Genomic DNA, 27,390 nt, shown 5'->3' on the forward strand with positions numbered 1-27,390 from the left:
AGAAGCGCATAACCAGATTGTCATCCGAGAAGCCCAGTCTCAGACGCCTCCAACACCTGGCCTGAACCCGGAGAGAGAGCAAGAGCCTCTCCTCCTCACTCTTTATCCTACCCCTCTACGTACCTGTGACCACACCCAAATGTGCGTGGTCAGCGGTACAGGTAACCAGGGTCTCTCCCTACATGTGCCCAACTATCTGTCCAACAAGGTTTTTTTGGAGTGTGTGCTCCATGCCAGGCACTGTTACAGTTGAGGCAAGAGGAGGAAGTGATTCCAAACCTGGGGCTGTAGGCAGAATCATGTTTGATGACAAATACATGTTCCTGCTGAATAAATAGAATTTCACTTTATTTGAAAGACAGCACTGTGCCCATACCACAATATCAGAACCCTACCTGCCATGCACATCAAGGGAAAGACCTGTCTCCCAGACAGCTGCGATGGTTTCAATGGGTGTGCCACGAAGGCTAGTGTGTTAAAGGCTTCCTCTCCAGTTAGAGGTGCTATTCGGAGAAGATAGAACTGTGAGGAGGAGGAGCCTTGGTGAAGGGAGTTAGGTCATTGGGGGCGTGCAGAAACGGACATGGGAAAGCTGGGCATTGGTGGCACACGCCTTTAATCCCAGCACTCGAGAGGCAGAGGCAGGCGGATCTCTGTGAGTTCGAGACCAGCCTGGTCTACAAGAGTGAGTTCCAGGACAGCCTCCAAAGCCACAGAGAAACCCTGTCTCGAAAAATTAAAAAAAAAAAAAAAGGGACATTGTTATGATAAATCTTTCTGCCAAAAGCTGAGGAGCCCCACTGCCACATGTGCGCTTTATGCCAGCCTCCTGCCTGAGTTAGGGCCCAAATGAATACACAGAAACTTGTATTAGGTTCAAAGCTGCTTGGCCAATGACTAGGATTCTCATCTGTTAGCTCAGTCTTAACTATCATACATCTATATATTTTATAAGACTTATCTTATCGGATGCCTTATTGGCGTCCCTCCTTGCCGGTGGGTCACATTGTGCCGCTGGAGGAGCAAGGGGAAAAGAGACATGCTTCCTATGTCTCCTTCGCTTAAATATGAGTCTCCTTGCTACGTCACTTCCTGCCTGGATCACCACTTCTCTACTACATTTCCCAGAATCCTCTTTGACTCCTAGTCCCATCTACTTGCTGTCTCATTGGCCAAACAGTATTTTATTTAACAATCAATAAGATAAACATACACAGTACATTCCCCATCAGGACATGGGAGCCTTTCTGCTTCCCACCTGTCACGAGGTGGGCAGCTTCTATTCACTATGTATTCCCTCTGTGGTGCTCTGCCACGCCACAGGCCTAAGGGCAGTGGGGCCATGTGACCATGGACTGAACTCTTTGGAACTGTGAGCCCAGATGGACCTTGTTTCCTCACGGATTGGTTGTCTCGTCACAGTAACAGAATGCTAACACAACCTATAGCAGATGCACAAGAGAGATGAAAATAATACGCCGTGGCAACACCCCCGACTCCAGTTCTAGTGAACCCCAAATACTCAGTTTCAGAGTGTGCGGATGCTGCGTCCTGTAAACAAAGCCACACTTCCTGTTTTAAGACAAACTTCTGGGCTTTGGAAGGGGTGGCGGTGGACAGGGAATAACCGCACAATTACTGAAGGCCAGCAATTCCTCCTCGGTGATCTCCTGGACGCTCTGGAGAGACTCGCATCTCTCTTTCCCGACATCAGCCATCCACGAGCGCTCTTCTAGCACCACCACCTCGCAGTTGGACTTCTCAACCGGGATTTCAAATGTGGTTTCTGGCCACTCCCTGTATATGTCTACGGAAGCGTCCACGTCCTCCAGGAACGCTTCATCTTTGGCTACGAGGCATTGCTCCACGACGATATTTTCAATTCTCAGCTCCTCGGTTCCATGGAGAGGGTCTCTGGCCATGGAGCGGTCTGGGCTGAGCACTCTGATGTGGCATGGCAGTTTTGTGACCTGGCACAGCTCCCACAGGGTCCCCGGCCCGGCATCAGCAAACAGCTCCCGGAAGTCTCCTTCTGCGAACAAGGGCAGTTTGACTTGGGCCTTGGTGGCGATGTTCAGGCACTTGAGGACCTCCACCCTGTGCAGCTCGCCGTGCATCTCCGCAGACACCACGCTCTTCTTCAGAGCCAGGAAGCTCTCATTGGCCGTGAAAGACGCCAGGGGCTCCAGGCAGGAGCTGTAGTCCCTGCAGGACTGGAAGCAAAGCTGGCCTTGTTGCATGGCTGCAGCGACATCAGAGACAGCATAAAAATATCGACCCCTCCTAAGTACCAGGCCCTGGTAGGTGTATGGGATGAGAAAACGCCTGCCTTTCCTTCCTTGGGAAATCTCCGTGGCCACGAACTTTTTCACATCTTCCGCCCTGAGGATGGTTAAGCGCTGCCCACACTTGAGAGGCTTTGTGAGTGCCTTGTTCTCCGACAGGGTCACACTCATTACTTTAATTCTCACTGGGAATCTGTTTGGTTCCATGCTGTATATTTGTCTCATTGTCGTCAGCGTAAAGGGCTTATGATCCAAGCAGGCAATCTCGGTAATGTGGATGTCCAGGTCGGAGGGGATGCTGACCTGGATGGCACCTGGGGAAGTCAAAGGGAAACTGTGTGAGGCTTTGGAGAAGGAGTGGGTTTGGAAGGAAGCGTGGCTAATGGGGTCTAAGCTTTAAAACCCTCTCCCCTTGGCTGCAACGTGTCGCCTGATAGATTTGCGTGCAGTGTTCAAGTGACTCTAGTGGCCGGATGGCTCAAGCCTTCTTTTGCTGTGTGACCTGTCCGTGTATCTGGTGCTGTCGGAGTAGATGCAAGAGAGAAATTGCATTCATTATAAAGGACACGAGGGGTCCGTCTAGAAAGCACGAACACAGCTGAGTGTGTTGCAGCCCCGAGTGCTGCTCCCCCCACAATCCTCATCAAGAGCCCAGGCAGCAATGGAAGCTCTTTCTGTCTGTCCTTGTCTGTGGTTAAGACTTGTAGATCTGAAAGCTCTTGGAAGAATCAAGTGGCTTCCAAACTAGATTATTTGAGAAGAATTTAATGCAGGATTGAAAAAAAAAAAAAAAGTCTCTGGACAGAGCATGTGTGACAGCCCCAGAAAACAGTTAACCTCCCCTGTGCACTTACAGAGTCCAGCACAGTCTGGTTGGAGCCCTGGGCAGCAATGTAGTTGGGAGTCGTGTTCTTCCCTCACTTCCCTGAGTTCTCTGAGAACTTCTGTTTCTTGGCTGACTATCTTGGGAAGGAAGGTGGGTGTGTTGACTCCGCCTTCCCAGGCCAGCCCCAGCCTCTGGGCTGGATGAAGGGGGCACTGAAGGCTAGAGCAGAATGATGGTGTCTAGAGTGGGGAGGGGTATGGGGCTAGGTGCAGAAATACATATTTCTATATCACTGTATTTAAAAAAATATGAGCACAAGACCATCAGAGTGTGGCTGTGGCCTTGAATCCAGCATCCGTCCGCCTCAGGCTTCCTGAGATTTCTTTTGCTTAAATTAAAAAAATATTTCATTTTTATTTATGTGTAAGAGTGTTTGGTTGCATTTATGCATGTGCTCCATGTATGGAGGCCAGAAGAGGGCATGGAAACCCCCAGAATTAGAGTTACAAACAGTTGTACACCATTGTGTAGTGCTGGATCCTGAACCCAGGTCTTCTGCAAAAGCAACAAGTGCTCTTAACTGCTGAGCCATGTCTCCAGTTCCACAAAGAACATCCTTTCGAAGTAGAATCTTATGTTTCCCAGGCTATCCCCAAACTCCTGTGCTCAACTGACCCTGTTGTCTACGTCTCCCAAGCAGTCAGGATGACAGGGACACACCACTGCGCTGGGTATAGAGTCACACTTAAATTTTAAGGAGTTTCAATTTCTTCATCTCTTTGAAATCAGTACCATGTTACTTATTTTTATTTAAAAATTTAAACAAAATTTTATGTATATGGGTGTTTTGCCTACATGACTCACATGCATGCAGTGCCCACAGGAGCCAGAAGAGGGCGTAGGATCTCTTGGAACTGTGAGCTGCCAAGTATGCTGGGAATTGAACCCAGGCCCATTGGATGAGCACCCAGTGCTCTTACCTCAGAGCCATCTCTCTAAGCCCTCCCCACCCTTTCAGTACTAGGGACTGGACAGGGCTTCTCACCTGCTAAGCATACGATCTACTATTGAACCACAGCCTCAGCCCTACCTCGTATTTTATCAATAAACACTATTCATTCATCTTAGTAGAAGCCGTGCGCTATAAACCTCAGAAGCCAGAGTGAGGCAGAGGGAGGAAGGGCTCAGCAAGAATGGGCTAGGAAGAAGCCTGGATTTTAGGTGACTAAGAGAGCCGCTTCTGGAGTTGGCCACACAACTGCACACAGGTGTGAGAGAGACCTTACCCCCAGGTCCCCTTGGGACCCATAGACCAACCACTTCTGTCACACACAGGGCTGTTCTCGTCATTACCCAAAGACCAAGTAGACCGAGAATAAGAGACATGAGCTATGGAGACGTCATGGAGTGAGGGCTGGGGGAACACGCTGTAGTCAGTCTACACACAGCCAATAAACAAAGCTGTAGCATGAGAGACCAAGGCAAAGCATCTACTGGAAACTGGACAACGGAAGCCATGAATTCTCAGCGAGCCAAATTAGCCTTTTGCAAACACAGCCTACTTAAAGGAATCTTCCAGCAAGCAAAATTTTAAGGCTGTTGTAAATTCACACTTAATGTAACGCAGCATTTCTTTCCTGCAAAGGACAATAAAGTGTTGTGGCCTATGAGAAGATGGAGTCTGGCTTTGCCATGGACTATAAACAAAACCATAAAATTAATGGACGGTGAGGGACTAGCTTTTATGGTAACATGGAAAAAAATGCATCAATAATAAATTCGCTCAAAGGGAAGACTTCTTTTTTTATTATCTGCTCACAGCCCAACTGGCTGTCACCCCGGTATGGATATTTATGAAGGGAATCACACTGACGCATCTTAAGTCCCCTGCAGGAAATGTGTTTAGTAGATGTGAAGATGAGAATGCAATAATGGGTGTGGGATGAGTGGATGTGTGATAGGATAGCCCACCCCAAGGGGGAGTGTGTCTCCAGCATCCAATAGTTCCTCACAAATCAACACGTGAAGCCAGTGAGGGCAGATGTGACCACTTTCTGAAAATGGAATCTTCACATCTGTTTCTGGGGTTCCTCAACCCACCAATCTGCAAATCTTTGGCCTTGGCAAGTTGCCTGCCCAGCCAGCAGCTACTGCTGTTTATTCCATCCCACGTTCTTGAAGCAAACACTCTTCCACACCTGTAGGGGGCAGCATTCTTGCTTTTATTGCCTGTGGCATGGGTGTTTGCCCTGCGAGAGTTTCTGTTCTGGAAACCTGGTCCCTGGAGACATTAGACATGGTAGAATCAAGGTGATTAGTGCTCCTGAGTTGAACTCCTGGAATTCAGTTGTAGAGACGGAGGAGTGATGAGCAAAGGGGTCAAGACCATGCTGGGGAAACCCACAGAAACAGCTGACCTGAGCAAATGGGAGCTCACAGACTCCAGACTGACAGCTGGGAAACCAACACAAGACCAAACCAGGCCCCCCGAATGTGGAGGGGCTGGGCAGTCTATGGGGCCTCTGACCGTGGACCCAGTATTTATCCCTAGTGCACAAATGGACTTTGGGAGCCCATTGCCTATGGAGGGACACTCTCTTAGCCTAGATACATCAGGGGAGGTCTTGGTCCTGCCCCAAATGATGTGACAGACTTTGATGATCCCCCATGGAAGGCCTCATCCTCCCTGGGGAGTGGATGGGGGTGGGATTGGAGGGTCAGTGGGGGCATTGGAGGATGGGAGGTAGAGGGAACTGGGATTGATATGTAAAATAAGGTTGTTTCTGAATTAAATAAAAATATCAAAAAAAGATAATTAGTGCTCAAGAGAGGGGTATAGAACAATAATATTGCCTCCTCACTGCTGCTTCTTGTCTTGCAAAAACGCTGCCTGTTGGGCCCTTCCCCCATTGGGGTCTGCTGACCATATTGTGACTAGGAGCTTAATTCTTGTTTCCCTCCTTCTGATAAGGCCTGAATGCAAGAATAAAAAATATCCAGCCATCCTTATTGCTGGAGGGATCTGGGGACATGAACTTCTGACCTGGGTAGTTTTCCACCATGCCTGCTGTCTGGTATATAAGCCTTCTCTCCTTTGTAATAAATGGCATTCTCCTTGCAGGAATGGCTCACTGTCTTGTCTTTATTTGACTCCTCAGGTCCCTCGCCTGAATCAGTAAGAAGTGTGGTAGCGCTGGTGCTACAGCTGCCATGATGCCACCTGCCATGAAGTCCCTGCCAGAGCTGGTGCCATGCTATTTGGACTTTCAGTCTCCAAAGCCAGGAGTTATGAAACCTCATTTCTTTGTAGTTGTCCCAGCCTCAAGTTTTCTTGTTCTAGCAACAGAAAACAGACTAATGCATGCTCCCAACTATTTTGCCTCACTCACCTGGCAGATGTGCCACCACTGAGAAATGGGGGTGCAAAACTAGATGGCCATTAAAGCGCTCTGGAACCAGGGGGTTAAGAAGCCTCAGGCGATGTCCTGCCTCCATCCGAACTCTGCGTTGTCTCCCTGCGAGCAGCTTCCACCTCACGATGGTGTCAATGGAGTAGAGCTGGTGGTCCTGGCACTCCTGGAAGCGGCCCCTGCAGTCCATGGGCAGGAGCAGCCTCAGGGGAGGGTCCTTCCTCAGCACCTCACATTGAAGCAGCCTCCTCCCCTGACTCTCTGCAAAGCCCACTAAGGACAGCGTTTCTCCACTCCTGAGCTTCGTGGGCCCGTCATCCATGGAGATGGGGACTAAGTTCTGGAAGTGGGGAGGACATCTGTGGGTCATGGGACTTTGGGGAAGGCGGACAGACCTGACTAAGTCAGCCACAGTTTCAAAAGCCACGGGATCTGCAATCAGTTGGAAGTTCCCTGCAGAGAAGTCAACAGAAAAGCATGTTCAGGGTTTCATGCACAGGGATAGTGGAGCCTGCCTCCAACCCCACACCGTTTGGAGGCACAGTGTTGGCTTTTACCATTTTACCTCTCACCTGCTGGGTTCCAAGGACACAGAGGACAGCAGAATCGGCCCTTCTCGATCCTGCAGCCTCTGTCGCAAACCAGAAGAGAGCATCTCTGTCTTTGGAGAAGGCTGCTGTGCGTCTGTCTAGTCTCTCACCTTCCCAAAGACCACCACATCTCCAGCTGCCATTCTAGTGCTCAAGACCCCCAGGTATCTCTTGTCATCACTCAGACCACACCTGTCCCTAGCTCTTTGTTCCTTGCATCCTGTTTCCCTTCACGGTCTCAAATACAGACATACCTGGCAGTTACTCCCAAACACGCAAAATTCTCGGCAACACTCAGACCTTTCTGGACTTCGTACAGTTTATCTCAATTTTTGTTCTTACATCATTGAGATGATTAGAATTTCTGGGGTCACAGTTTTGGAACCTAGTACCCCTCTGTCCTTGCCCTGTCTGAAGACTGACTTTGCAGAGATGAGGAGAAAAGCCAACGCTTGCTGATTGTGTGGCCATCTGCCTCATGACGGATCCCACAGGCATTGCAGCCTGGATCAATTCCCCCCCACCTCTCTCTGAGTGAGTCTCATTGTGTAGCCCAGGCTGGCCTCAAACCTACAGAAATCTGCCTGCCTCTGCCACCCAAGTGACAGTTCACTACCATTTTTATATCTTGTTGCTTTCTGAAAGATTAGTCATGAGCACTCATTTTATTATTTTTGCATGCTATTCTTTTTTAATAAAATTGTATTTACTTAGAAGCATTCAGAATGTCAACAAAACAGCTGTATTTTTTTTTTTTTTGCAATTACAGAGTGGTATTCAGTTAACAGAACAATTATCTTCATATAAGCTGCATCAGAGACAACTAAAGATGTAAAAAAACCCCCAAACAAAAAAAAAAAAAACCATACTATCCCCATATATAACTAATTTGTGCTGTACACCAACAAGGACCTGCATTAAATTTCCATGCCAATTTACAGCCCCCAGACTGTACCAGGCAAGGTTAGTGGCTATTGAAAATACCACCAGGACAGGGTTATCTAAAGACACATTCGGTAGTGTGTTAACTATACAAAAAAAAGACACTGTACAGTTTAAAAATCTTACACAGCCTTACATTTCAATTTTTTTCTTTAAAAGGTGTGAGTTGTGTCGGGCGTTGGTGGCGCACGCCTTTAATCCCAGCACTTGGGAGGCAGAGGCAGGCGGATCTCTGTGAGTTCGAGGCCAGCCTGGTCTCCAGAGCGAGTGCCAGGATAGGCTCCAAAGCTACACAGAGAAAACCTGTCTCGAAAAAACAAAAACAAAAAAAGGAGTGAGCTGTGTACATGGGTTAAATGCTTAATAGAAAAAACTGCACTAGAACCAAATTATTCATCATCCTCTTCTTCGTCTTCCTCTTCTTCCTCCTCTTCCTCATCCTCTTCCTCCTCCTCCTCTTCCTTTTTCTTGCTCTTTTCTGCCTTGACCCCCCCCCCCTTCTTTTCACAGGGCTGCCTGTCCTCTGCAGCAGTGCTGCTCCACAGCTCTCCCAGTGTCTCTGCAACACCACCAATGGACAAGCCTGGGTGTCTCCTTTGATTTTTGGATGATACTCAGAACAGAACAAAAAGAAGGCTGAAGGAGGCCTCTGGGTGCATTGGGGTCCTTGAACTTCTTTTTGGTTTCCCCTTTTTGTGGGGGGGTGTAGGTTTTCATTTCTCTTTTATAACGAGCCTTGCCAGCCTTTGCCATGTCTTCAAATTTTCCCTTTTCTTTAGCAAACATGGTCTTCCACCTTTCTGAGCACTTCTTTGAGAATTCTGAGAAGCTGACAGACGTATCTGGGTGCTTCTTGTGTTCCTCCCGGCAGGTTTGCACAAAGGACGAATATTAGGTTGTTTTGCCTCTTTGCTTCTTAGGATCTCCTTTGCCTGTGTTTAGTTGATTTTCGTGTGTGAGGCACAGAGTCACCCAGTGTCCGCCTGGCTTGTGCTTGCCCCGGCGATGTCTTTATGGAGTCCCCTTTGCATGCTATTTTTGTCTTTCTGTGTGCACACACAAACCTTCTTCCCCCTATAAAGTTACCATCCCCCAATGTCAAAATCTTGTCATTGTTTTTTCTATTGGAAATTTCCATGGGTCAAAAAAATCTTTATAAGAGTATAATGTTTTCATTTATATTAAAAAAAATCCTTAACTAATGAGAAACATCCTAACAAACTTAACAGAGAATGATGTCACCAAAGGAAACCAGGCACATGTTCAGTCATGTGCTCACAGTGTTTAGGGCGTGTTCTGTGTGTATATGTGGATTCGTTGCACAGAAGCAATCCCCCAAGTTAATGACCCATCAGTTAAGAATGGTCCATTTTTCCCTGACCATGGAGACTTATTTAGAGATGGGCATGTGTTCCAAAAAGACCTTAACAGCATTCACCGGGACTTGGACAATATAGTAAGATAAGTTCTGTAACAACATCTCATGGCCCTCCCCCCACCATACCCGCGCCCCCCCCCAACACAAAGGAAGCTACACACAATACTCAGGAATGGGGCCAATAGGTAAAGGGAAGTCTAAACCAAAGCCAGGATACTTAGAGAATGAGAGACATCGAGAATTTTCACTGTCCACACTGTTATAAACTGGGCTGTTCATAAACACACAATACAAGACTCTATTTCTAGTGCCAAGGTCTGAGAAGTCTGAAATTGCCAACAGACATGCTGTCTAATGAGAGACTGCTTCCTGGCTCATGGGTGGTCATCTTCCCTGATAACATCACATGAAAGGTGAGGGTGGCTCTCTTTTATAAGGAAACAAATTACTATCATCAGGACTTGAGCTAAACACAGCCTGAAGGCACCGCCTCCCACCACGGTGAGGGCTGGGGTTCAGCATATAAAGTAGGGGTGGGGGATGAACATTCAGGTTGCAGTCCAGAGAGGAAAACAAGGAGGAAAGAAAAGACTCAAGTAATTGAGAGACAGTGGCTCTAGTTAAAGCCACCCTTCTTCGCCTCAGCATTTTGGTCGCATGAGCCAGTAATTTCCCTTTGCTATCTAAGCTGTTTTAAATTGCTTTTCTGTCACTTGGAACTGAAAAGACTTTTCTAATAAATATGCCTCTCAGCTCACTCAGGACACTGAGCTCTGGAACCAGCAAGTGCTTGAATCTCAGTCTTCACAAACACTCAGCAGTGGCAACAACGAACATTTAACCCTTACCAAGACATGTGATAGAAAGAACTGAGTATTTGGAGAAAGTAATTATAGAGAAACAATTACAGTTCTCATTGTGGCATCAGGTAATTCTGTTTTCTTCATTTTCATAAGTTGACTAATTTCCTTTGGTAATATTTATTTATTTGTTAGTTTGTGAGACAAAGTCTTCCTACATAGCCCTGTCTGTCCTGGAACTCACTACATAGACCAGGCTGGCCTCAAACTCAGATTTGCCTGCCTCTGCCTCCTAGGTGCTGGGACTAAAGATGAGGATCACCACACTGGGCATCTATGGTTTTTTTTTTTTTTTTTTTTTTTTTTTTTTTTTTTTAGTAAAAAAGCAGTGTTTCCCCACTAAATGCTAAGGCATCAGTGTCAAAAAAAGGACTAATAAATTGGACTTCAAAAATATTAAAATATTTTCTACATCAAAGAACTCTATCAAGAAACCAAGAGACAAGCTAGGTGTAGGGACACATGCTTTTAATCCCAGCACTCTGGAGGCAGAGCCAGGTAAATCTCTGTGAGTTCGAGGCTAGCCTGGTCTAAAGCATGAGTTCCAGGACAGCCAGGACTATGTAGAGAGATCCTGTCTCAAAAAAAAAGTGAAAATACAATCCATAGGATGGGTTGAAAATGCTGCCAAGTCATATAGAAAGAACACCCGTGACGCAACATCAGAGCAGCGATCTGATTAAAAAAGAGTTAAAAAGTTTGAATAGATAGTTTCCAGAGGGGACAGATGACCAATAAATGACATAAAAATGTGATCAAGTAGTTAGAGATGACCACTGCACACCAGCTAGACTGTGTCTGGAGAGATGGCACCGCGTTTAAGAGCATGTGCTGTTTCTTGCAGGGGGCCTGTGTTCTCTTCCCAGCATCTTTATTGGGTGGTTCACAACAGCCATAGCTCCAGTGCCAGGGGATCCAAAGCTGCCTTCTAGCCTCTGAGGGTACCTGTACTCACGCAGACCCTCTCTACACATAAACAACTAAAAATATAATAAATCCTAAAGACACACACACACACACACACACACACACACACACACACCACACACACGAAAACGTGCGCACACACGTGCAAACGCACACTCCCTGAGAAGCACGCAGAAGTCTCTGGTGCTGGTGAGGCAGGAAGGGAGTGATAGTCATGTTGCTGGTGGGAATGAAATGTAATATGGCCCCTGTGGAAGTTAAGACGGTGGTGACTCACCACACAATCCAGTGGCTCTCCTCCTAGGTGTAGAAAGGAGGGACTCAGGACGAGAGCTTACGGAGACATGGCTTCATCAGTCTCCATGCTGCATTTTTCATGGCAGCCAAGACAGGAGAAACCTGAGTATGTCTTTCCAGGAGGCGGGGTCAGCAAACTATGGTCATAAATACAGTGGGATGTGTTCCAGACAGAAAAAGGCTTTAAAAATCTTCCCTCCCAGGTAACAGTGTTTCTCAGAGGACATCCGTAGATTGGTGGTTGCTGGGGACAGGGGACAGGAGACAAACAGTTGAGGATCTCAGGCAGTTACCAAAAATGCCCTAAAACTGATTTATACCATGGGCAGTGGTGGCGCATGTCTTTAATCCCAGCACTCGGGAGGCAGAGGCAGGAGGACCTCTGTGAGTTCGAGGCCATCCTGGTCTCCAGAGCGAGTGCCAGGACAGCTAGGGCTACACAGAGAAACCCTGTCTTGAAAAACAAAAAACCAAAAATGAAGAAACAAACAACAACAACAAACCCTGACTTATACCAGTGCCCAGGCAGTTGAGTTCTACACAGGAAATGAGTGAACCGTATGATATGCAAAATATGCTCCTGTAAAACTGAAAACCAAAACAAACAACAGCTCTACTCAAGCAATGTCTCTGGGACTTCTTCTCAGAAGAAACCAGGCACGGAGGAGCATACCAATGGGAGGATGTGGCAAAGCTGCATAGCCTCCCCACCCCCAATGCCTTCCTTGCATTTAAAATGCCCCCTTTCCTCCTCTCCATGGCTGCTGGCTGTCTGCATCCTGCTGAACTCCCTTCAGCAAAGGCTGACTGAAGGCAAGTGGAAACCATAGTGGAAATCACTGTAACCGGCAGGAGGTTGCCGTCTGTCATTTGAACTGCTCCATCTGGGTCCTGGGAGCTGGAAGATGCTGCTGTTCTTGTTACCAGAAGGAGTTACTCACCTAGGCATGTGGGAATGCCTGCCTGCAGAAACGCAACAGCAGGTTCTGTCCACTGCATTAAACTCAGGAGTCTTAGCTGCTGCTCTGTCACCTGCCGGAGTCATCCTGACATGGCAAAGAAGGAACAGAAACACCGCAGCCCCAGGCACTGTCCGGCCTCATCACTCATTTCTCTTTTAGTGCCACAAAGGCTTTTATTATTAAGAAGGGACACTTGTGTCAAGAAAATCATAGTAAGATCTAAACTTTAGCATTCAAAGGATCTTGTAAAAGCTCACCAGGCAGTCAAGAGCATTTATTAAGTACCTACTGAATGCCAGTCACCACCCTAGTGTGGTCCTATGGTTTCTTTTAACCTCTGTCAGCCTGGTGGCTGGTGTTCGCCTCCCTGCTGCAGGTGGGGAATGTAAGGAGCCTCCAGGGTGAAACGGTGTGCTTGTCATCTCGGGTCACACAGACTGAGTTGATATCCAGTTTGGCCTTGGCATAGCGTGTGCTCTTTGCTTGACAGCACGTTGGCAGATTTGGTCGAGTATATGACAGGAAGTCAGAACTCTTGGAAAAGCAAGGTGCCAAAGTTTGTGTCCATAAAGCAAGTGTCAGGTGTAAATAATGCTACTCTTCACACGGTCCACTGCACAATAAGTCTGTGACTAGGGAGACATAGTCAAGGGGAAAGGTAGAGCCTGCAATTGGTGGTCTAAGAGCCAGGGCCACACCTGAACAAGGTGAGCTTGTGACTTAGGGTGGGGTAGCAGGGGAGCCTCAGGTCTGGTCGCAGAAGACTGAGAAGAAGGCCTGGCGGAGATAGTGAGGGCTCATGGCAGCCGCCCAGGCCGACAGCACCTCAGCCACTCTGGGGATGGTGGGCTTACCTCCTCCATCCCATTGGTCATTCCTGGACTCCCACAGTTATTTTGAGGCAGGGGTTGCTAACTGTTATGGTTCAAGTGACTTTGAATAGGTCAATTAATATGTCAAATGACTCCTCCTGTCTCGGCTGGTGGAGGTGGCTGGGGACTCAGTCACTGACTTATGCTTGTGGTTGTATCCCTAAGACACCCCCGGACCATGCTCACCCATGCTTACTCAGAACTACAGTGTCAGCAGCACAACATTCGAGTTGCTTTAGGCAAGTGAACAAAAGCACCCTTGAGGCTGGTGTCCTGGATTCCTATCATGGGAGCCTGGAAGGGACACTGCACAGAGATCCCAGCCTCAGAGCGGTGTGCACAGCTGCCTCCCGCCTCTGTCTGTGCGAAGCCTGGCCTCTGAACTCCTTGCAGGTTAAGGCATGATATGTGCATGAACCTTTTATTACACAGGTGTGGGCATAAGGACCATGTATGGAGATGTCACATTAATGTCCCTCCCATCCAGGCTTCTGCTTCTGTGCTGGCAGGTGCCCCTGTTCCAGGGCTGCTGGCCTTGAGTGAGGTCCAGTCACTCCTAGGTGGCTGTTCATGTCCTGTGGGTGAGGACACTTTTTCAGTCCCCTGCCTGTTCAAGTCCCACTTACCGGGCTTGGTAGATAATGTGATCGCTTCTGGGTATCCTCAGGGGACTGGCTCCAGGATGAGCACATCTGACTCCCATCAATTATTCACAATCACTTCTCCAAATCAAGGCCTTTTTGTTTGTTTGTTTGTTTTCGAGACAGGGTTTCTCTGTGTAGCTTTGGGGCCTATCCTGGCACTCGCTCTGGAGACCAGGCTGGCCTTGAACTCACAGAGATCCACCTGCCTCTACCTCCTGAGTGCTGGGATTAAAGGCGTGCGCCACCAACGCCCGGCTCAAGATCTTTCCTTAATCACATTTGCAAAACCACATTTACAGTTCCTAGGAATTCAGACCTGGGTATGTCAGGTCACTACTCTGCCTTCCTAAGCCACCAAGAAAACCTTTTTTTCCATACTCAGAATGCCTCTCAGGAGCTGGGACGCAGCGCAGTGCAGCAGAGAGCAAGCTTGGCATGCGTGAGGGCCTGGGTTCAGCCCCGACATCACCAAATGCAAGTCCTTACATGTGCTCACCTTTCAGAATTTCTGTCACACTTTCCTATTTATACCTCATTTCATTCTCACCCCTTAGTATTACCCCGGCAGTTCCCTATGTATACAAAGTTAATCAGTTTATCAGTTTCTGCCAAATAATAGATATGCGGTCTACTATCATTTTCCAAAGATTAATGTGTGTTAGAGGTTTCCTCCATGTCACCACACACAGATGCCTTGTTTGTAACAGTGCAGAAGTTTCCGCAGCACGGATGCTCTCACAGCACGGATGCTCTGAGTGCACTATACCTGTCTCTTACTGGCGGGTGTTTATGTTGCCTTTATAACATCATTTCTTCCTTCCTTAACACATCCCAACTCCGTTTCCATTAATTCCCTCTCCTCCTGGCTCCAGAAGAGGGTACCTGTGGACGGAAGTTCCTGTTCCGCCAGATCCCGCAGCCTTTTAGTCCCAAGGAAACACACTGAGGCTTATATTAATTATAAATTGTTTGGCCGATGGCTCAGGCTTTTTCCTGGGCAGCTCTCTCTTAATTATTAACCCATAACTATTAATCTGTGCATTTCCACATGGCCTTATCTTACCGGAGAATGCCCGGGTGTCCTACCTCCCCATGGTGTCTCCCTGGTGTCTCCTCTCTGCATCCCCTCCCCACCTATCCTTCCTGCCTGGTTACTGACCAGTCATTGTTTTATTCATCAACCAATAAGAGAAACATATATACAGAAGGACGTCCCCCATCAGGTACCAGTTAGCCTAAGCCCATCTAACTGGAGATGGTTGCTGATCTAGGAATGGATAGCGGGGTTGACTTAGACTGAAGGTTGGGGCTTAGGGTTCAGGTTTGGGGTGACTGTTAAACACTGCCTTCTATCCACTTCTCTCCACTGGGCAGACTCAAGCAACTGAGAGAGAGTTTAACTAATCCAGAAATGGCAGAGCTCACCAAGGAAAGCTCTGTGCCTCTGATGACATCTGCTAGTGTGCTATACCTCAGCTGGGCTCTTCAACTTTGGAATTGTAAGTGGATGGTTCTCCTACTTTTAAAAGCTGGCTGGAATTGCAGTCTCTGAATTTTCTGTATTTTAACAGGAGGAAGATTTAGTCAGTTTATATCACGAGGTGCTTAACATGGTGTTTATCAGAAACTAACCACGACATTAGCCTCTGTCGAGTTCCTACCTTTCTTCTGTTACACACAGCTCTGCCACACGCCTCTCACATGTACATCTTGGTAGACTTCCACAAGGATAAATATAGGCCATGGCAGAAGAGTTGCTGAGTCAAAGGGCATATATATGTGTTTTGAATAAGAATAGGCAATGACATGCTGTTCTCCCCAGAAGGCTCTGAACTTACCCATCCCTGGCACTGTGGTAGAGAATTTATTTATATTCATCATTATAAGCAATAAGTCACACTGGTTTTATACTTGGGTGGGTTTAAAATGATGTGTTATTGTTTCATGTCTGTGTTTCCTTCGACGTGAAGGAATGCAGATTTATATGTTGTTTATGTCAATTAAATTTAAAAGTCACCATTTAAAAAAAACCTAGCTTCAAATATTCAGAGCCAATTAATTTTCCATGGAGTTGAATCTGTAAGAATTAAAACATCTCATTGTTAAAAGCAGCCAAATTGCTCCCATTAAATACAAGGAGATAAAAGACCCTCTCCGAGCTAGGAGAAATATTTGTGACTTACACCAAAGTGGATGACATAAACAATTCTTGCAAATTGAAAAGTAGGAATACTCAATTTACAAAGGGGCAAAGGCAGCCTAGTGTGGTGACATGCCTCTGCCATCTGAGAGAGGCTGAGGCAAGAGTTTGAGCTACTGCCTCAAACACCAAGATTGTAAACCAAACAGGTGAGGAGACAGAAGGCATGAACTGATGTATAACACTGTCTCATGAGAATGCAGTAAAGAAAATCAAAGTGAGACGTCATCACTCAGAGACAATTCACAATCAAAGTGAGACGTCATCACTCAGAGACAATTCACAATCAAAGTGAGACGTCATCACTCAGAGACAATTCACAATCAATCTCACAATTCAGAGACACAGGCATTTTCACACACCAGCCAAGTACAAATTGTTCCATCTTTGGCGTATTTGACTCACTTTGGGAGTGTGTAAAAGCGTAGATTTTTAGGGCAGCGACGGGCAACCTATCATTATGCATTTGTCCATTGTCAGAATGGTCAGCACCGACTATGACTCCCAGAAAGGCAGACTCTGGGCGCAAATCTGAGTCACTGCGGTGTCCAGCAGCTATTTCCGAGATGTGAGGGCAGGGGGTGGGTGCGCTTTGCTCCATTTTGGGTACAACTGCTCTACAAGTGAAGGGAAACTCAAATGTGTGCAGCGTTTTCCTGACACATCTGCTCTATGTTTAGAAATGCATCCCGAGGACGTCATTGGAGATGAACCCAGGCATACACACTGTCCATGGCACCCTCATTTGTAGCTGGAAAACACACACTTGGCTCAGGTACTGGAGGTCGTTTAGCAAGTATCGATGTGGTGCTAGCTCAGAGTGTTATGTAGATGTTAATGATTGTGAGCGGTAAGATGGCAAAAGCAGCTGCTGGTGATATGTTCAGAGGGAAAGACTTTCAAGGCAGAGTGCACTAGTGACGAGCGTCTGGGATTGAGTTTGCGTGTGGCACTGAGGGCACAGGAAAGAACAAAGAAAAAGACTGTGTGAGCCTGGCAAATGCTAGCCACACTATCTCCAGGCGACACAACCCAACCCTGGTCTTCACTCTTTGGCGTTTCTCCGTATTGCTCCATTTCTTTACACAAGCACGTGACAGATACCTTCCCCAAGTGGATGAAGTTATCCCCAGCGCTTTTACTGCTTTGTATTTCTTGTAGTTTGTCTTACACCAAATGCTATAGAAACACCGTACAACAAAGTTGGAGGCTTTCTTATTTTTGAGAAAAGCATACTTTGAGAAAATTAATATGCAGCTGAGGTTGTTTTTAGGTGGAATTGAGGCACAACGTGGTACAGTCTCTAAAAAAAAAAAAATCTCAGTATTAGAACTTCATTATTTGCCCTCACACAGGACTAGTTAGGACTCACAGTGGAGGACTCTTCTGGCCTCAGACTTCCCCAGGTGCTGGTTTTTAGAAACATGTAATTTGAAAATTAAAACAATCTTGTTCACTTTTTGTTTACGCTGCAATTTTGAAAATTAAATTGTTTAAGATGAAATTGTTTGAGTAAGCAACAGGTCTCCTTTTTAATCCAGTTGTAGTTCCTAAATTTATTTTTAATACGCAAGAAGCTGGAAATTAGCCTGATACCCAGTGGGGCAGAAAACGTACTTATCTCGATGAGAAAAATAAAGAAGCTGAGGAACCCACCCAATCTTATACTAAAAGGTGACAGCAAATTGCTTCCTGTTTGAATGACTTAATTTGGCGGGGGGGGGGCATTCACTGCTGTTTGGGCTCACTGCTCTGATCCCCACTGTACTGTAAATACGAGTGGGCAAACCTGGGAGCTTGCGTTTGACGGCTCCTCAAGAATCACGGAGACAGAGGACTCCTCTTTAACTCCCTCCACACAGTTATGTTTTCCATCACTGTTTCAAGAACATGCTACATGGCAGAATCACCTGTCAACTGCAAACCATTACTTTCCAATGGTTTCTAAATTCCTTTTATTTATTTTCAAGACGGTCTTACTATACAGACCTGGATGGCTTAAAAATCACAGAAATCCCCATGCCTGTGCCTCCTGGGAACTAGGCCTAAAGGTGTGGGCCACCACGTCCAACTGCGTTTTAAATTGTTGACATGTACTGACTGTACATTGCTAGTGGGGTTCAGTGTGACATGTCAGTGTTTTTTCAAAAAACAATTTTAGAAGGTTTTTCATCATGTGTGTGTGTGTGGGTTTGTGCACATGAGTACAGGTCTGCTAAGGCCAGAAGTGGGTTCCTGACCCCTGCCACTGGGGTCACAGGTGGTGCACACCTTTAATCCCAGCACTAGGGAGGCAGAGGCAGGCGGATCTCTGTGAGTTCGAGACCAGCCTGGTCTACAAGAGTTAGTTCCAGGACAACTAACTGGTCTCCAGAATGAGTGCAGAATAGGCTCCAAAGCTACACAGAGAAACCCTGTCTTGAAAAAAACAAACAAAAAAAGCAACACACACACACATACACACACACACACTCACACACACACACACTCACACACACTCACACACACAAATACACACTCACTCACACACACTCACACACACATACACACACACACTCACACACTCACCCCCACACTCACACACACTCTCACACACACATACACACACACTCACCCCCACACACTCACCCCCACACACTCACACACACATACACACACACACTCACACACACATATACACACACACACTCACCCCCACACTCACACACTCACACTCACACACACACTCACACACACATACACACACACACATACACACACACACACCCACACTCACACACACATACACACACTCACCCCCCACACTCACACACACATACACACTCACACATACACTCATAACACATACACACACACACTCACCCCCCACACTCACACACACATACACACACACACTCACACACACACACACACTCACATACACACACACACTCACACACACACACACACTCACCCCCCACTCACACACACACACACACACACACACACACACACACTCACTCTCCATATGATTGTGTGTGGGGGGGGCAGGGATGTCGTGGTTTCTTTTATCAAGACTTGCAGTTTTTTTTCCTGTCAGACACACTTCACCACCAGGGGGCAAGCTTGAGTCAGTTCTCGATTCCCAGGTTTTCTGTCCACTCTGCCTGCCTTTGAAAGAGTCCAGACTGGACTGCTCATGGTGTGCACACCTTTAATCCCAGCACTCAGGAGGCAGAGGCAGGAGGGTATTGATGAATTCCAGGACACCCTGGTCTACATAGCAAGTTCCAGGACAGCCAGGCAGGTCAGGCAGGTCTACACAGAGAAACTTTGTCTCAAAAAACCAAAAAAGGAAAAAAAAAATGCCCAGAGAAGGCAAATGGTTGGGGGCTTTCTTTTCTCCACAGGCACGAAATCTGGTCATTAGCAACATCCCTCAAGGCTCAGGCAGGCTGAAGCCTCCTTTGCAGGCTTTCTCCTCAGGGGTTGCCTGAGTTCCCTTGGCTCTAATATTATTATCCAGCCGTCTCTACCAGGTCTCGCCCCTGAGATTCTGTAGAGACACTACTTAGACCGGGGTGTTGACAGGCAGGTGAAGTGGTGAAGTGGTTGTTTTGTGTGTGTGTGTGTGTGTGTGTGTGTGTGTGTGTGTGTGTGTGTAGCACTGAGATTATTTTACTCAATCTGTTTCACAAATGTGGGATCTGAGACTAAATGGTTGCACCCACTTGGCATCCTCAGCCATCTTTAGTTATTAGTATAACTAACACTGCAAACTGAAAGTCCTGACCTTCCTCCCAGATGTGTTCTTTCCCCTCCATCCCTTCCTTCGGAAGCAAACACAACGAGATTACCCCCCCCCCCACTCTAAAGTCAGAAGCCAGGACTCAGGCTGGAGTCTCAACTTTCATCCAATCCATCACCAGGTTCCAGTGGGTCTCTTAAGCATGTCTTGAGTGTACCTGATTCTCTTTAGGGTGATCATTTCTGCCTCGTCCAGGCCAGCTCTGGGCCACTTCGTCAGCCTCTGCTCACCTTTGCCTCACTCCACTCATTCACCAAAGTCTGCACAGGTGGCTGCTGCAGCTTCAGTGTGTGCCCTGAGATTCCAGGTGTGGGAAACTCACTTCTGGTTCATCTGTTAGTGGTATTTGGAGACGGGGACTTTGGGAGTGGCCAGGAGTAGGTGGTGTAACAAGGGTGGGCTGTCAGTGGTGTCATTGGCAAGGGGATTTTTTTACGTGTCTAAGGCTCAAACTTTGCTCTCCACTCACTCTTTCTAATAAAGCTGCTAGGAGATGTCTCCTCCTCAAATTAGAGGGTGGACCACAAGGAGCATCAGGAATCCACCCAGGGAGAGAAGTGCAGGCATGTGAGGAGGGTGCCAGCAAAGTGGGCAAGGTTGGGAGAGGGCTTAGGTACAAGAAAAGGACATAGGAAAGACACACGGATCATCCTGAGGCCTTTGGACAGACCGGGGAACAGGAATGGCAGAAGATTTGAGGAGAAGTTTGCCACTGATGCAAAAGAGCTATGTCAGCTAGGCATGATGGTGTACACCTGCGATGCAAGTACTCCAGAGGCCAAGACAACAGGACCATGAGTTCAAGGCCAACCTGGACTATACAATGAGTTCTAGGCTAGCTTATGATACATAGTAAGACCTTCCCTCAAAAAAAAAAAAAAAGTTACAAAAGAGGAGTAATTTAGCATCCTACTCTGTGCCTCAGCTGTGAATAATTGTAACTATGTAAATCCTGTGTGTGTTTATGTAGACTAGGGTAGAAAGATAAAGAGGTCCATATTTCTGCCTTCTGAAACAGAAACTATCTAAACGTGAGGCAGGTATCAAGAAGGCCAGTGCTGGTGCTCCTCTACGCCTGCAAGCTCACCTTGGCTGATGACTTGGCTGAGAACTGAAAATCCCTGGGAAAACATTTCATCTGTATTGGACACAGACAGATTTTATTTTTTATTATTCCCTAAACAAGGCAGTGCAACAATGATTCTCATAGTATTTACATTGTATCAGGGAGTGTAAGTCACCTAGATTTAAGAGATACATAATGCAAATCCTGTGGTTTGTGTATAAAGGACTTACTTGGGTATCTGTAGATTTTAGTATTCCCAGGGGATCCTTGAGCAAACCCCAGCGGAAATGAAGGGTGCATTTCACTTAGAAATATGGAGACAAAGCAGAAGAAAGCTAACAGAGTGGCTGCTTTGGAGGAGTTAGAACTTGGGTAGAGAAAGAAGTCTCTCTCTGTGTGTACTTTGTATGTGTGTTTGTGTGTCTGTGTATATGTATGTGTATGTTTTATGTGTACGTGTGTATATGTATGTGTGTATGTGTGTGTATCTGTATATGCATGTGTGTGTCTGTGTGTGTGTATATGTATGTGTGTATGTGTGTGTAAATGTGTGTATATGTATGTGTGTGTTTGTGTGTATATCTGTGTGTTTTGTGTGTATGTGTGTGTTTGTGTGTGCATATGTGTGTATATGTATGTGTGTATATCTGTGTGTTTTGTGTGTATGTGTGTGTTTGTGTGTGTAAATGTGTGTATATGTATGTGTGTATATCTGTGTGTTTTGTGTGTATGTGTGTGTTTGTGTGTGCATATGTGTGTATATGTATGTGTGTATATCTGTGTGTTTTGTGTGTATGTGTGTGTTTGTGTGTGCATATGTGTGTATATGTATGTGTGTATATCTGTGTGTTTTGTGTGTATGTGTGTGTTTGTGTGTGTAAATGTGTGCATATGTATGTGTGTATATCTGTGTGTTTTGTGTGTATGTGTGTGTATGGAACTGCATGGAAAGGGAAAGAAAGAAAACAGGAAGAGTGGGAGGGGAGGAAGGCACAAGGATGCTGTTGAGTTAGTTCATATGAACGTAATTATAACCCACGAAGCGAGGGCAGAGGAAAAGGGGTTAGAGTTCCAACATCGTCCATCAGCGCCATTAATAACCTAACTTCTCCCTTCCACTAAGTGCCACCTCTCAAAGCGCTAAGGGCTGGCACCAAACCTTCACCAAGCCTTTATGGGACATTCTAAACCCAAATAACAGAAACGACTAATAACAACATCAAACAATTATGACAATATACTATAAGAAAAGTCACACAGTGGGAGCTCTTGCTCCCCAGACTGATACCTGAGATACCAGCAAGGGACTGATTCAGACCCCAGGAACATGGGTTTCAGTGAGGAAACCTGGGAAATCTATGGGACCTCCTGTAGTAGTTCAGTACTTATCCCTAGCATAGGTGTGGACTTTGGGAGCCCATTCCACGTAGAGGAATACTCCCTGAGCCAAGACACATGGGATGGGCCTAGGCCCTATCCCAAAGGATATGATAGACTCTGATGACCCCTCATGGAAGGCCTCCCCCTCACTGGGAGCAGAAAGGATGTGTGATAGGTAGGGTGGTAGGGGAGGAGGGGAGGGAGTGGGAACTGGGATTGACATGTAAAACAATCTTGTTTCTAATTCAAATAAAAAAAGGAAAAGTGAAAAGTCACATGGATATGGAGTCCGTCCTCACATATTTTTATATTCACCTCTTATTTAAAAGCAGCACTTTGCAGCTTCTCACTGGCTCCTTAAAGCTGTTCTTGTGCTGTAGACTGATGGGGATGTCCTTCTGCACGCTTTGAATATGTTTCTCTTATTGGTTGATAAATAAAGCTGTTTCAGCCAATGGACAGGCAGAATGGAGCCAGGCAGGAAGTATAGATGGGGCTACCAGACTAGGAGAATTCTGGGAAGAGGAATTCAGAGAGTGAGCTGTGAGGGGGGCACCATGTAGCTGCCAAGGGAACAAGAGGTCGGGACATCACCGGTAAGCCAAGACCTTGTGGAGATACACAGATTAATAGAAATAGGTTAATAATTAAGAGAGAGCTAACCAATAAGAAGCCCTAGCCATCAGCTAAAGAGTTTATAATTAATATAAGCCTCTGTGTGTTTATTTGGGACTAAAGGGCTGCAGGACCAGGCAGGACAGAAATTCCATCTAAATTGGACTAGTAAATTAAAAAAGAAGGCCAGTTAAAACTCATCACTGTGAGACTATGGCATTTTATGAACTAGCCCAAGGAGCTGCTAACCCACTAGCAGCCGGGTGGCATGGACACGCTGGGTTGACAGTGGCTTATACCTGGGCAGGGACAGGACAAGAGATGACCATACTGTCTGGAGCCACATTCAACTCCAAACTTCGGCACACTGCTGGTTTCTGGGATTTTCCACTTAATATTTTTTGGCTCAAAGTGTTTTACATGCAACTGCTAAAACAAAACAAAACCCCACTTAAAAAAAAAAAAGAAACAACACCTGGAAACATTTTGTGAACTACTGCCAGTGATAGGAGTGATTAATATTTTTTTGGCATGTATACTATTCCATCTTTATGTAATGAAGACATGTTGTTTGTGAACAGAAAGTATGCTAAATGCTTGTAAGAGAAACTAGAGCATCATAGATCTGTGCCACTGAAGTAAAGTCACTAACACACAACCTCTTCAAAGACAGCCTGGCATCCTTACACGAGTGGCTAATTTTGTTTCTATGCACTTATATCAAACACTGAATTTTTATCAAGTTAATCAGAAGTCCAATGCCCGTCCTGTCTAGCCACAGGGTTACTGTGCATCTCTTCGTATTCTTCATATTCTCTGCTCATTCGGTGTTTCAAGAAGCTACCATGCCACTCCTTTTTAAGTGGATCAATAAGGCTTTTTATTAGATTTTCTCCCAGGTACACAGCAGTCATAATTAACAAACTCAGCTGTCAGTCAAGCCTGGAGCATATCAAATCTAAAGGCCACCAAGTGTGTTCTCAGACAGCGCTGCGCATGTCTTCCTGAAAACAAGATAATGCCAGGCAAGAGGGAGCCCTATAAATATTGCATTCTGGAACGTGGACATTGACCTCACTCTTTGACAGAAACATTAAAGTAGAGCACTCTGACAGATCTTTCTGAGATTTCTATTCCCAAAGGTAGCCAGACGTCAGGCCTGGGCACGGCTGACGACTCTGAAAGGTCTTATACCTACTGCTACTGTTCTCTTGTCACACAGAAAAGGCTACATGGCTTTCCCTCCTGACCTAGCCGGTAAATTGGCTCTGCAGAGCCCCAGACAGATGAACACGTCCTTCCTTAAGCCAGAGAGATTTCTCCGAGTTGAAGCTCCTTGTTAGTTCTTAACCCTGCTTTCTCCTCTCAACCTGCAGAAGAGCCCTAGACACACTCCTAGGGCACCCCGGGGAGACATGGATTTCTCTGATTGCCAAGGAGGATTCTGGGGACCCCGAGAAAGGCTCAGGGCAGTTTGCTTCCCTAATACTGCACAGAATCACAAGATGGCGCCGTCACCACAGCAAAGGTGCTTGCATCGCGTCCCTGCAGGGGAAGTGTGAAATTCCTGGCCACACCCTCACCTGGCCCATGTGTGGTTCCTGGTGGGAATGATGCCCCATCATGGTTCCATGCCTGGGGACAGATGTATAATTGCAGGATATGCTTTTAGTTTGTTACTAGGCGGCTTTAATGTGTTAATAGTATGCCAACACCATAGGGAAGCCCGTCTCTAAACATAGTTTTTACACAGTCACTCTGGGCAGCATCATTTTTACCCCTTCATAAAGAGTACATAAATGGAGAAAATAAGCTGTACTTAAAACCCTGGAGCAATTTTTGTTCCATAAATTCTCCAACAGACACTCACCATAATTTTCAAAATAGGGATTTTTATTTTTTGCTATTAACGGCACTGTTAATGGTTCCTTATATCCAATTCAAGCCCTTAATTCAAGATCTCAGGGTGTGCTTGTTAGCCTTCCTTCCTTCCTTCCTTCCTTCCTTCCTTCCTTCCTTCCTCCCTCTCTCTCTTTCTCTTTTTTTCTCTCTCTCTCTCTCCTTCCTTCCTTCCTCCCTCCCTCTCTCTCCCTCTCTTTCTTTCTTTCTTTCTTTCTTTCTTTCTTTCTTTCTTTCTTTCTTTCTTTCTTTTTCTTTCTTTCAACTTGACACGAGCTGGAGTCATCTGGGAAGAGGAGACCTCAATTGAGCAAGAGCCTCCATCAGCTTGGCTCACAGGCAAGTCTTGGACATTTTCTTCATTGATGATGTATGTGGGAGGGCCCAGGTCACTGTGGGTTGACTGTGCCACCTCTGGGCTGCAGGCCCTGGTGCTATAAGAAAGCAGACACCACGAGGAGCAAGCCAGTAAAGGGCATGACTCCAACCTCTTCCGTGGCCTCTGCTCCAGTTCCTGTCTCTAGTTCCTGCCCTGGCTTCCCTCAGTGACAGACTATAATTATAAGTGAAATAAACCATTTCTACCCCAGGCTGCTTTTGGTCAGGTGTTCATTGCATCCATAGAAGCCCTAACTAACACACAAGGACAGAAGTGGGGACAGCCGTGATTTTCCAGACAACTTGCTACAGCACAATAATCACATAAGGAGTCATGCCAGGGAGTCCACTTGCTGGGTTGTTCCCAGCGAAGACATGTTTCACTCCCGTCAGAGAAGGAGGTCTAGCACACATTGACATGGATTCTGTTGCTGTGATGAACACGTGACTAAGAGTGAAACCAGCCCTGAGGTGCACGGATGGAGGCAGAAACCAGGCCAGTAGCTGGGCTCCACCCGGTGACTTGTCTTTGTGGTGCATTGTTCAGCCTAACCACCGCTCTGCACAGATATCACCGTTTATTACTGGTGAAGAGTCAGAGTCTCATAGTGATTGCCTTGCTCCGGCATCACGTGGGACGTTAAAAAGCCTGGAAAGGGAAGGAGGCCTGGAAAACTGACCGACAGCAGCCAGCAACTGAGGACAGTGCTGGCCAAGAGCTCCAGCAAGCCTTGTCTCACACCTTTGCTCTGCAGCACCCTCACCCTGCCTCGTGGGTACCACTTGTCACAGTGTAGACTGATTGTCACTTGAGGGGATCTAGAAGCAATGAGCCTCTGGGCATGTCTGTGAGGGAGTTTCAGGACTGGGATACCCAAGGTGGGGAAACCTCCCTAAATGTGGGTGGCAGCATTCTATGTGCTGGAGTCCCAGACCGAATGTGAGGGAAACAGAGCTGAGTGCTCATCACTCTTTGTTTCCCGACGGTGGATACAGTGTGACCGGTTGCCTCAAATCAACACTCTTTCCTTGCTTGGCTCTTGTCAGATATTTTGTGCTGCAAGAAAAGTAAACTATTTACCTGAAATGTTAATAGTGTCCCCGAGGGAATATCTCCTTCCCTCTGTGGGTCTCCAGGATGAGCACACAAGGCCACAGGGCCCCGGGGGCAATGCTGCAAGGCCCACAGCACTGCAGTGCCACAACACGTGAACCCATCCCTTCCTCACTCTACAAAGTCCTGCTCAGAGCATCTGTATCCTTGTCGTTCATTAACCACTCCAACACATCTCCTGAAAGCTGGTGTCCCAGCCTGCCGCCTTCTCTGCCTCGCCAAGCCCCACATCACTGAGTCAGCTCTGCACCACCACAGTCCCCCAGACTCTGAATCTAGCAACTGGATTCCAGCTAGTTGTTCTCACAACATCCTCACGCCAACCGAAACCCCCCCAACTCCATCTCTCAATAACTTATACTTCACAGATTAAGCCAGATGGTCCTCAAACCTTGGGATACGTTGGAGGCTTTCCGAGGGCATGCCCAGGCACACAGTGTTCTGTGTGAGCAGTCTGAGGTGGGCACAGGAAACAACACGTCTACGAAATACTCAGGGATGCTGCCACGGGACCCCACTTGAGAGGAGCAGCTTTGAGCTATGCTCAGCCCCGACTGCTTATTACAATCACCTGGGGAGCCTTAGCGCCAGCCAGGCCCAGCTCCTCCTTAGCCTAATTAAATCAGGCGTTCCAGAGTGAGGCCACCGAAGTTTTTGAGAGCCCACCAGGGATTGTGATACACAACCAAGAACATCTACTGCTCTAAAGATCCTGACTCGGTCTTATTTCTTTGCTCCTCTGCTTCAGGAGACCGTCTGTGTTCTCACCTCGCTTAGCAGAGTCACAGACAGACTTACATAAAGTCAACTTCCTGTTCTTTGCCCTGCGGAACCCCAGCTGCTCAACACACAGAGATGAGGGCCACTGAATGGTATCTCCAGCTGTTGGGGCTGAGTGCTTGAAGCAAGTGCACCCCAAAGCCAACTTCGTCATACCTGGGTGGCAGGTATGCTATAA

The 27,390-nt window shown here is 46.8% G+C and overlaps 1 protein-coding gene across 1 annotated transcript in view; it reads right to left on the reverse strand.

Moving 5' to 3' along the window:
• Nucleotides 1–1,577: 1,577 nt before the first annotated feature.
• The window catches only part of LOC100763208 (protein THEMIS3), a 49,020-nt gene continuing 23,207 nt past the window's right edge, over nucleotides 1,578–27,390 (reverse strand). The window contains exons 3-4 of the mRNA XM_035438859.1: nucleotides 6,501–6,974; nucleotides 1,578–2,599 (exon numbers count right to left, since the gene is read on the reverse strand). Coding sequence (XP_035294750.1) covers nucleotides 1,578–2,599; nucleotides 6,501–6,974 — 1,496 coding nt within the window. The remainder of the gene's footprint in view (nucleotides 2,600–6,500; nucleotides 6,975–27,390) is intronic.

The sequence above is a fragment of the Cricetulus griseus genome, chromosome 2 (assembly GCF_003668045.3).
Source record: "Cricetulus griseus strain 17A/GY chromosome 2, alternate assembly CriGri-PICRH-1.0, whole genome shotgun sequence".
NCBI lineage: Eukaryota > Metazoa > Chordata > Mammalia > Rodentia > Cricetidae > Cricetulus > Cricetulus griseus.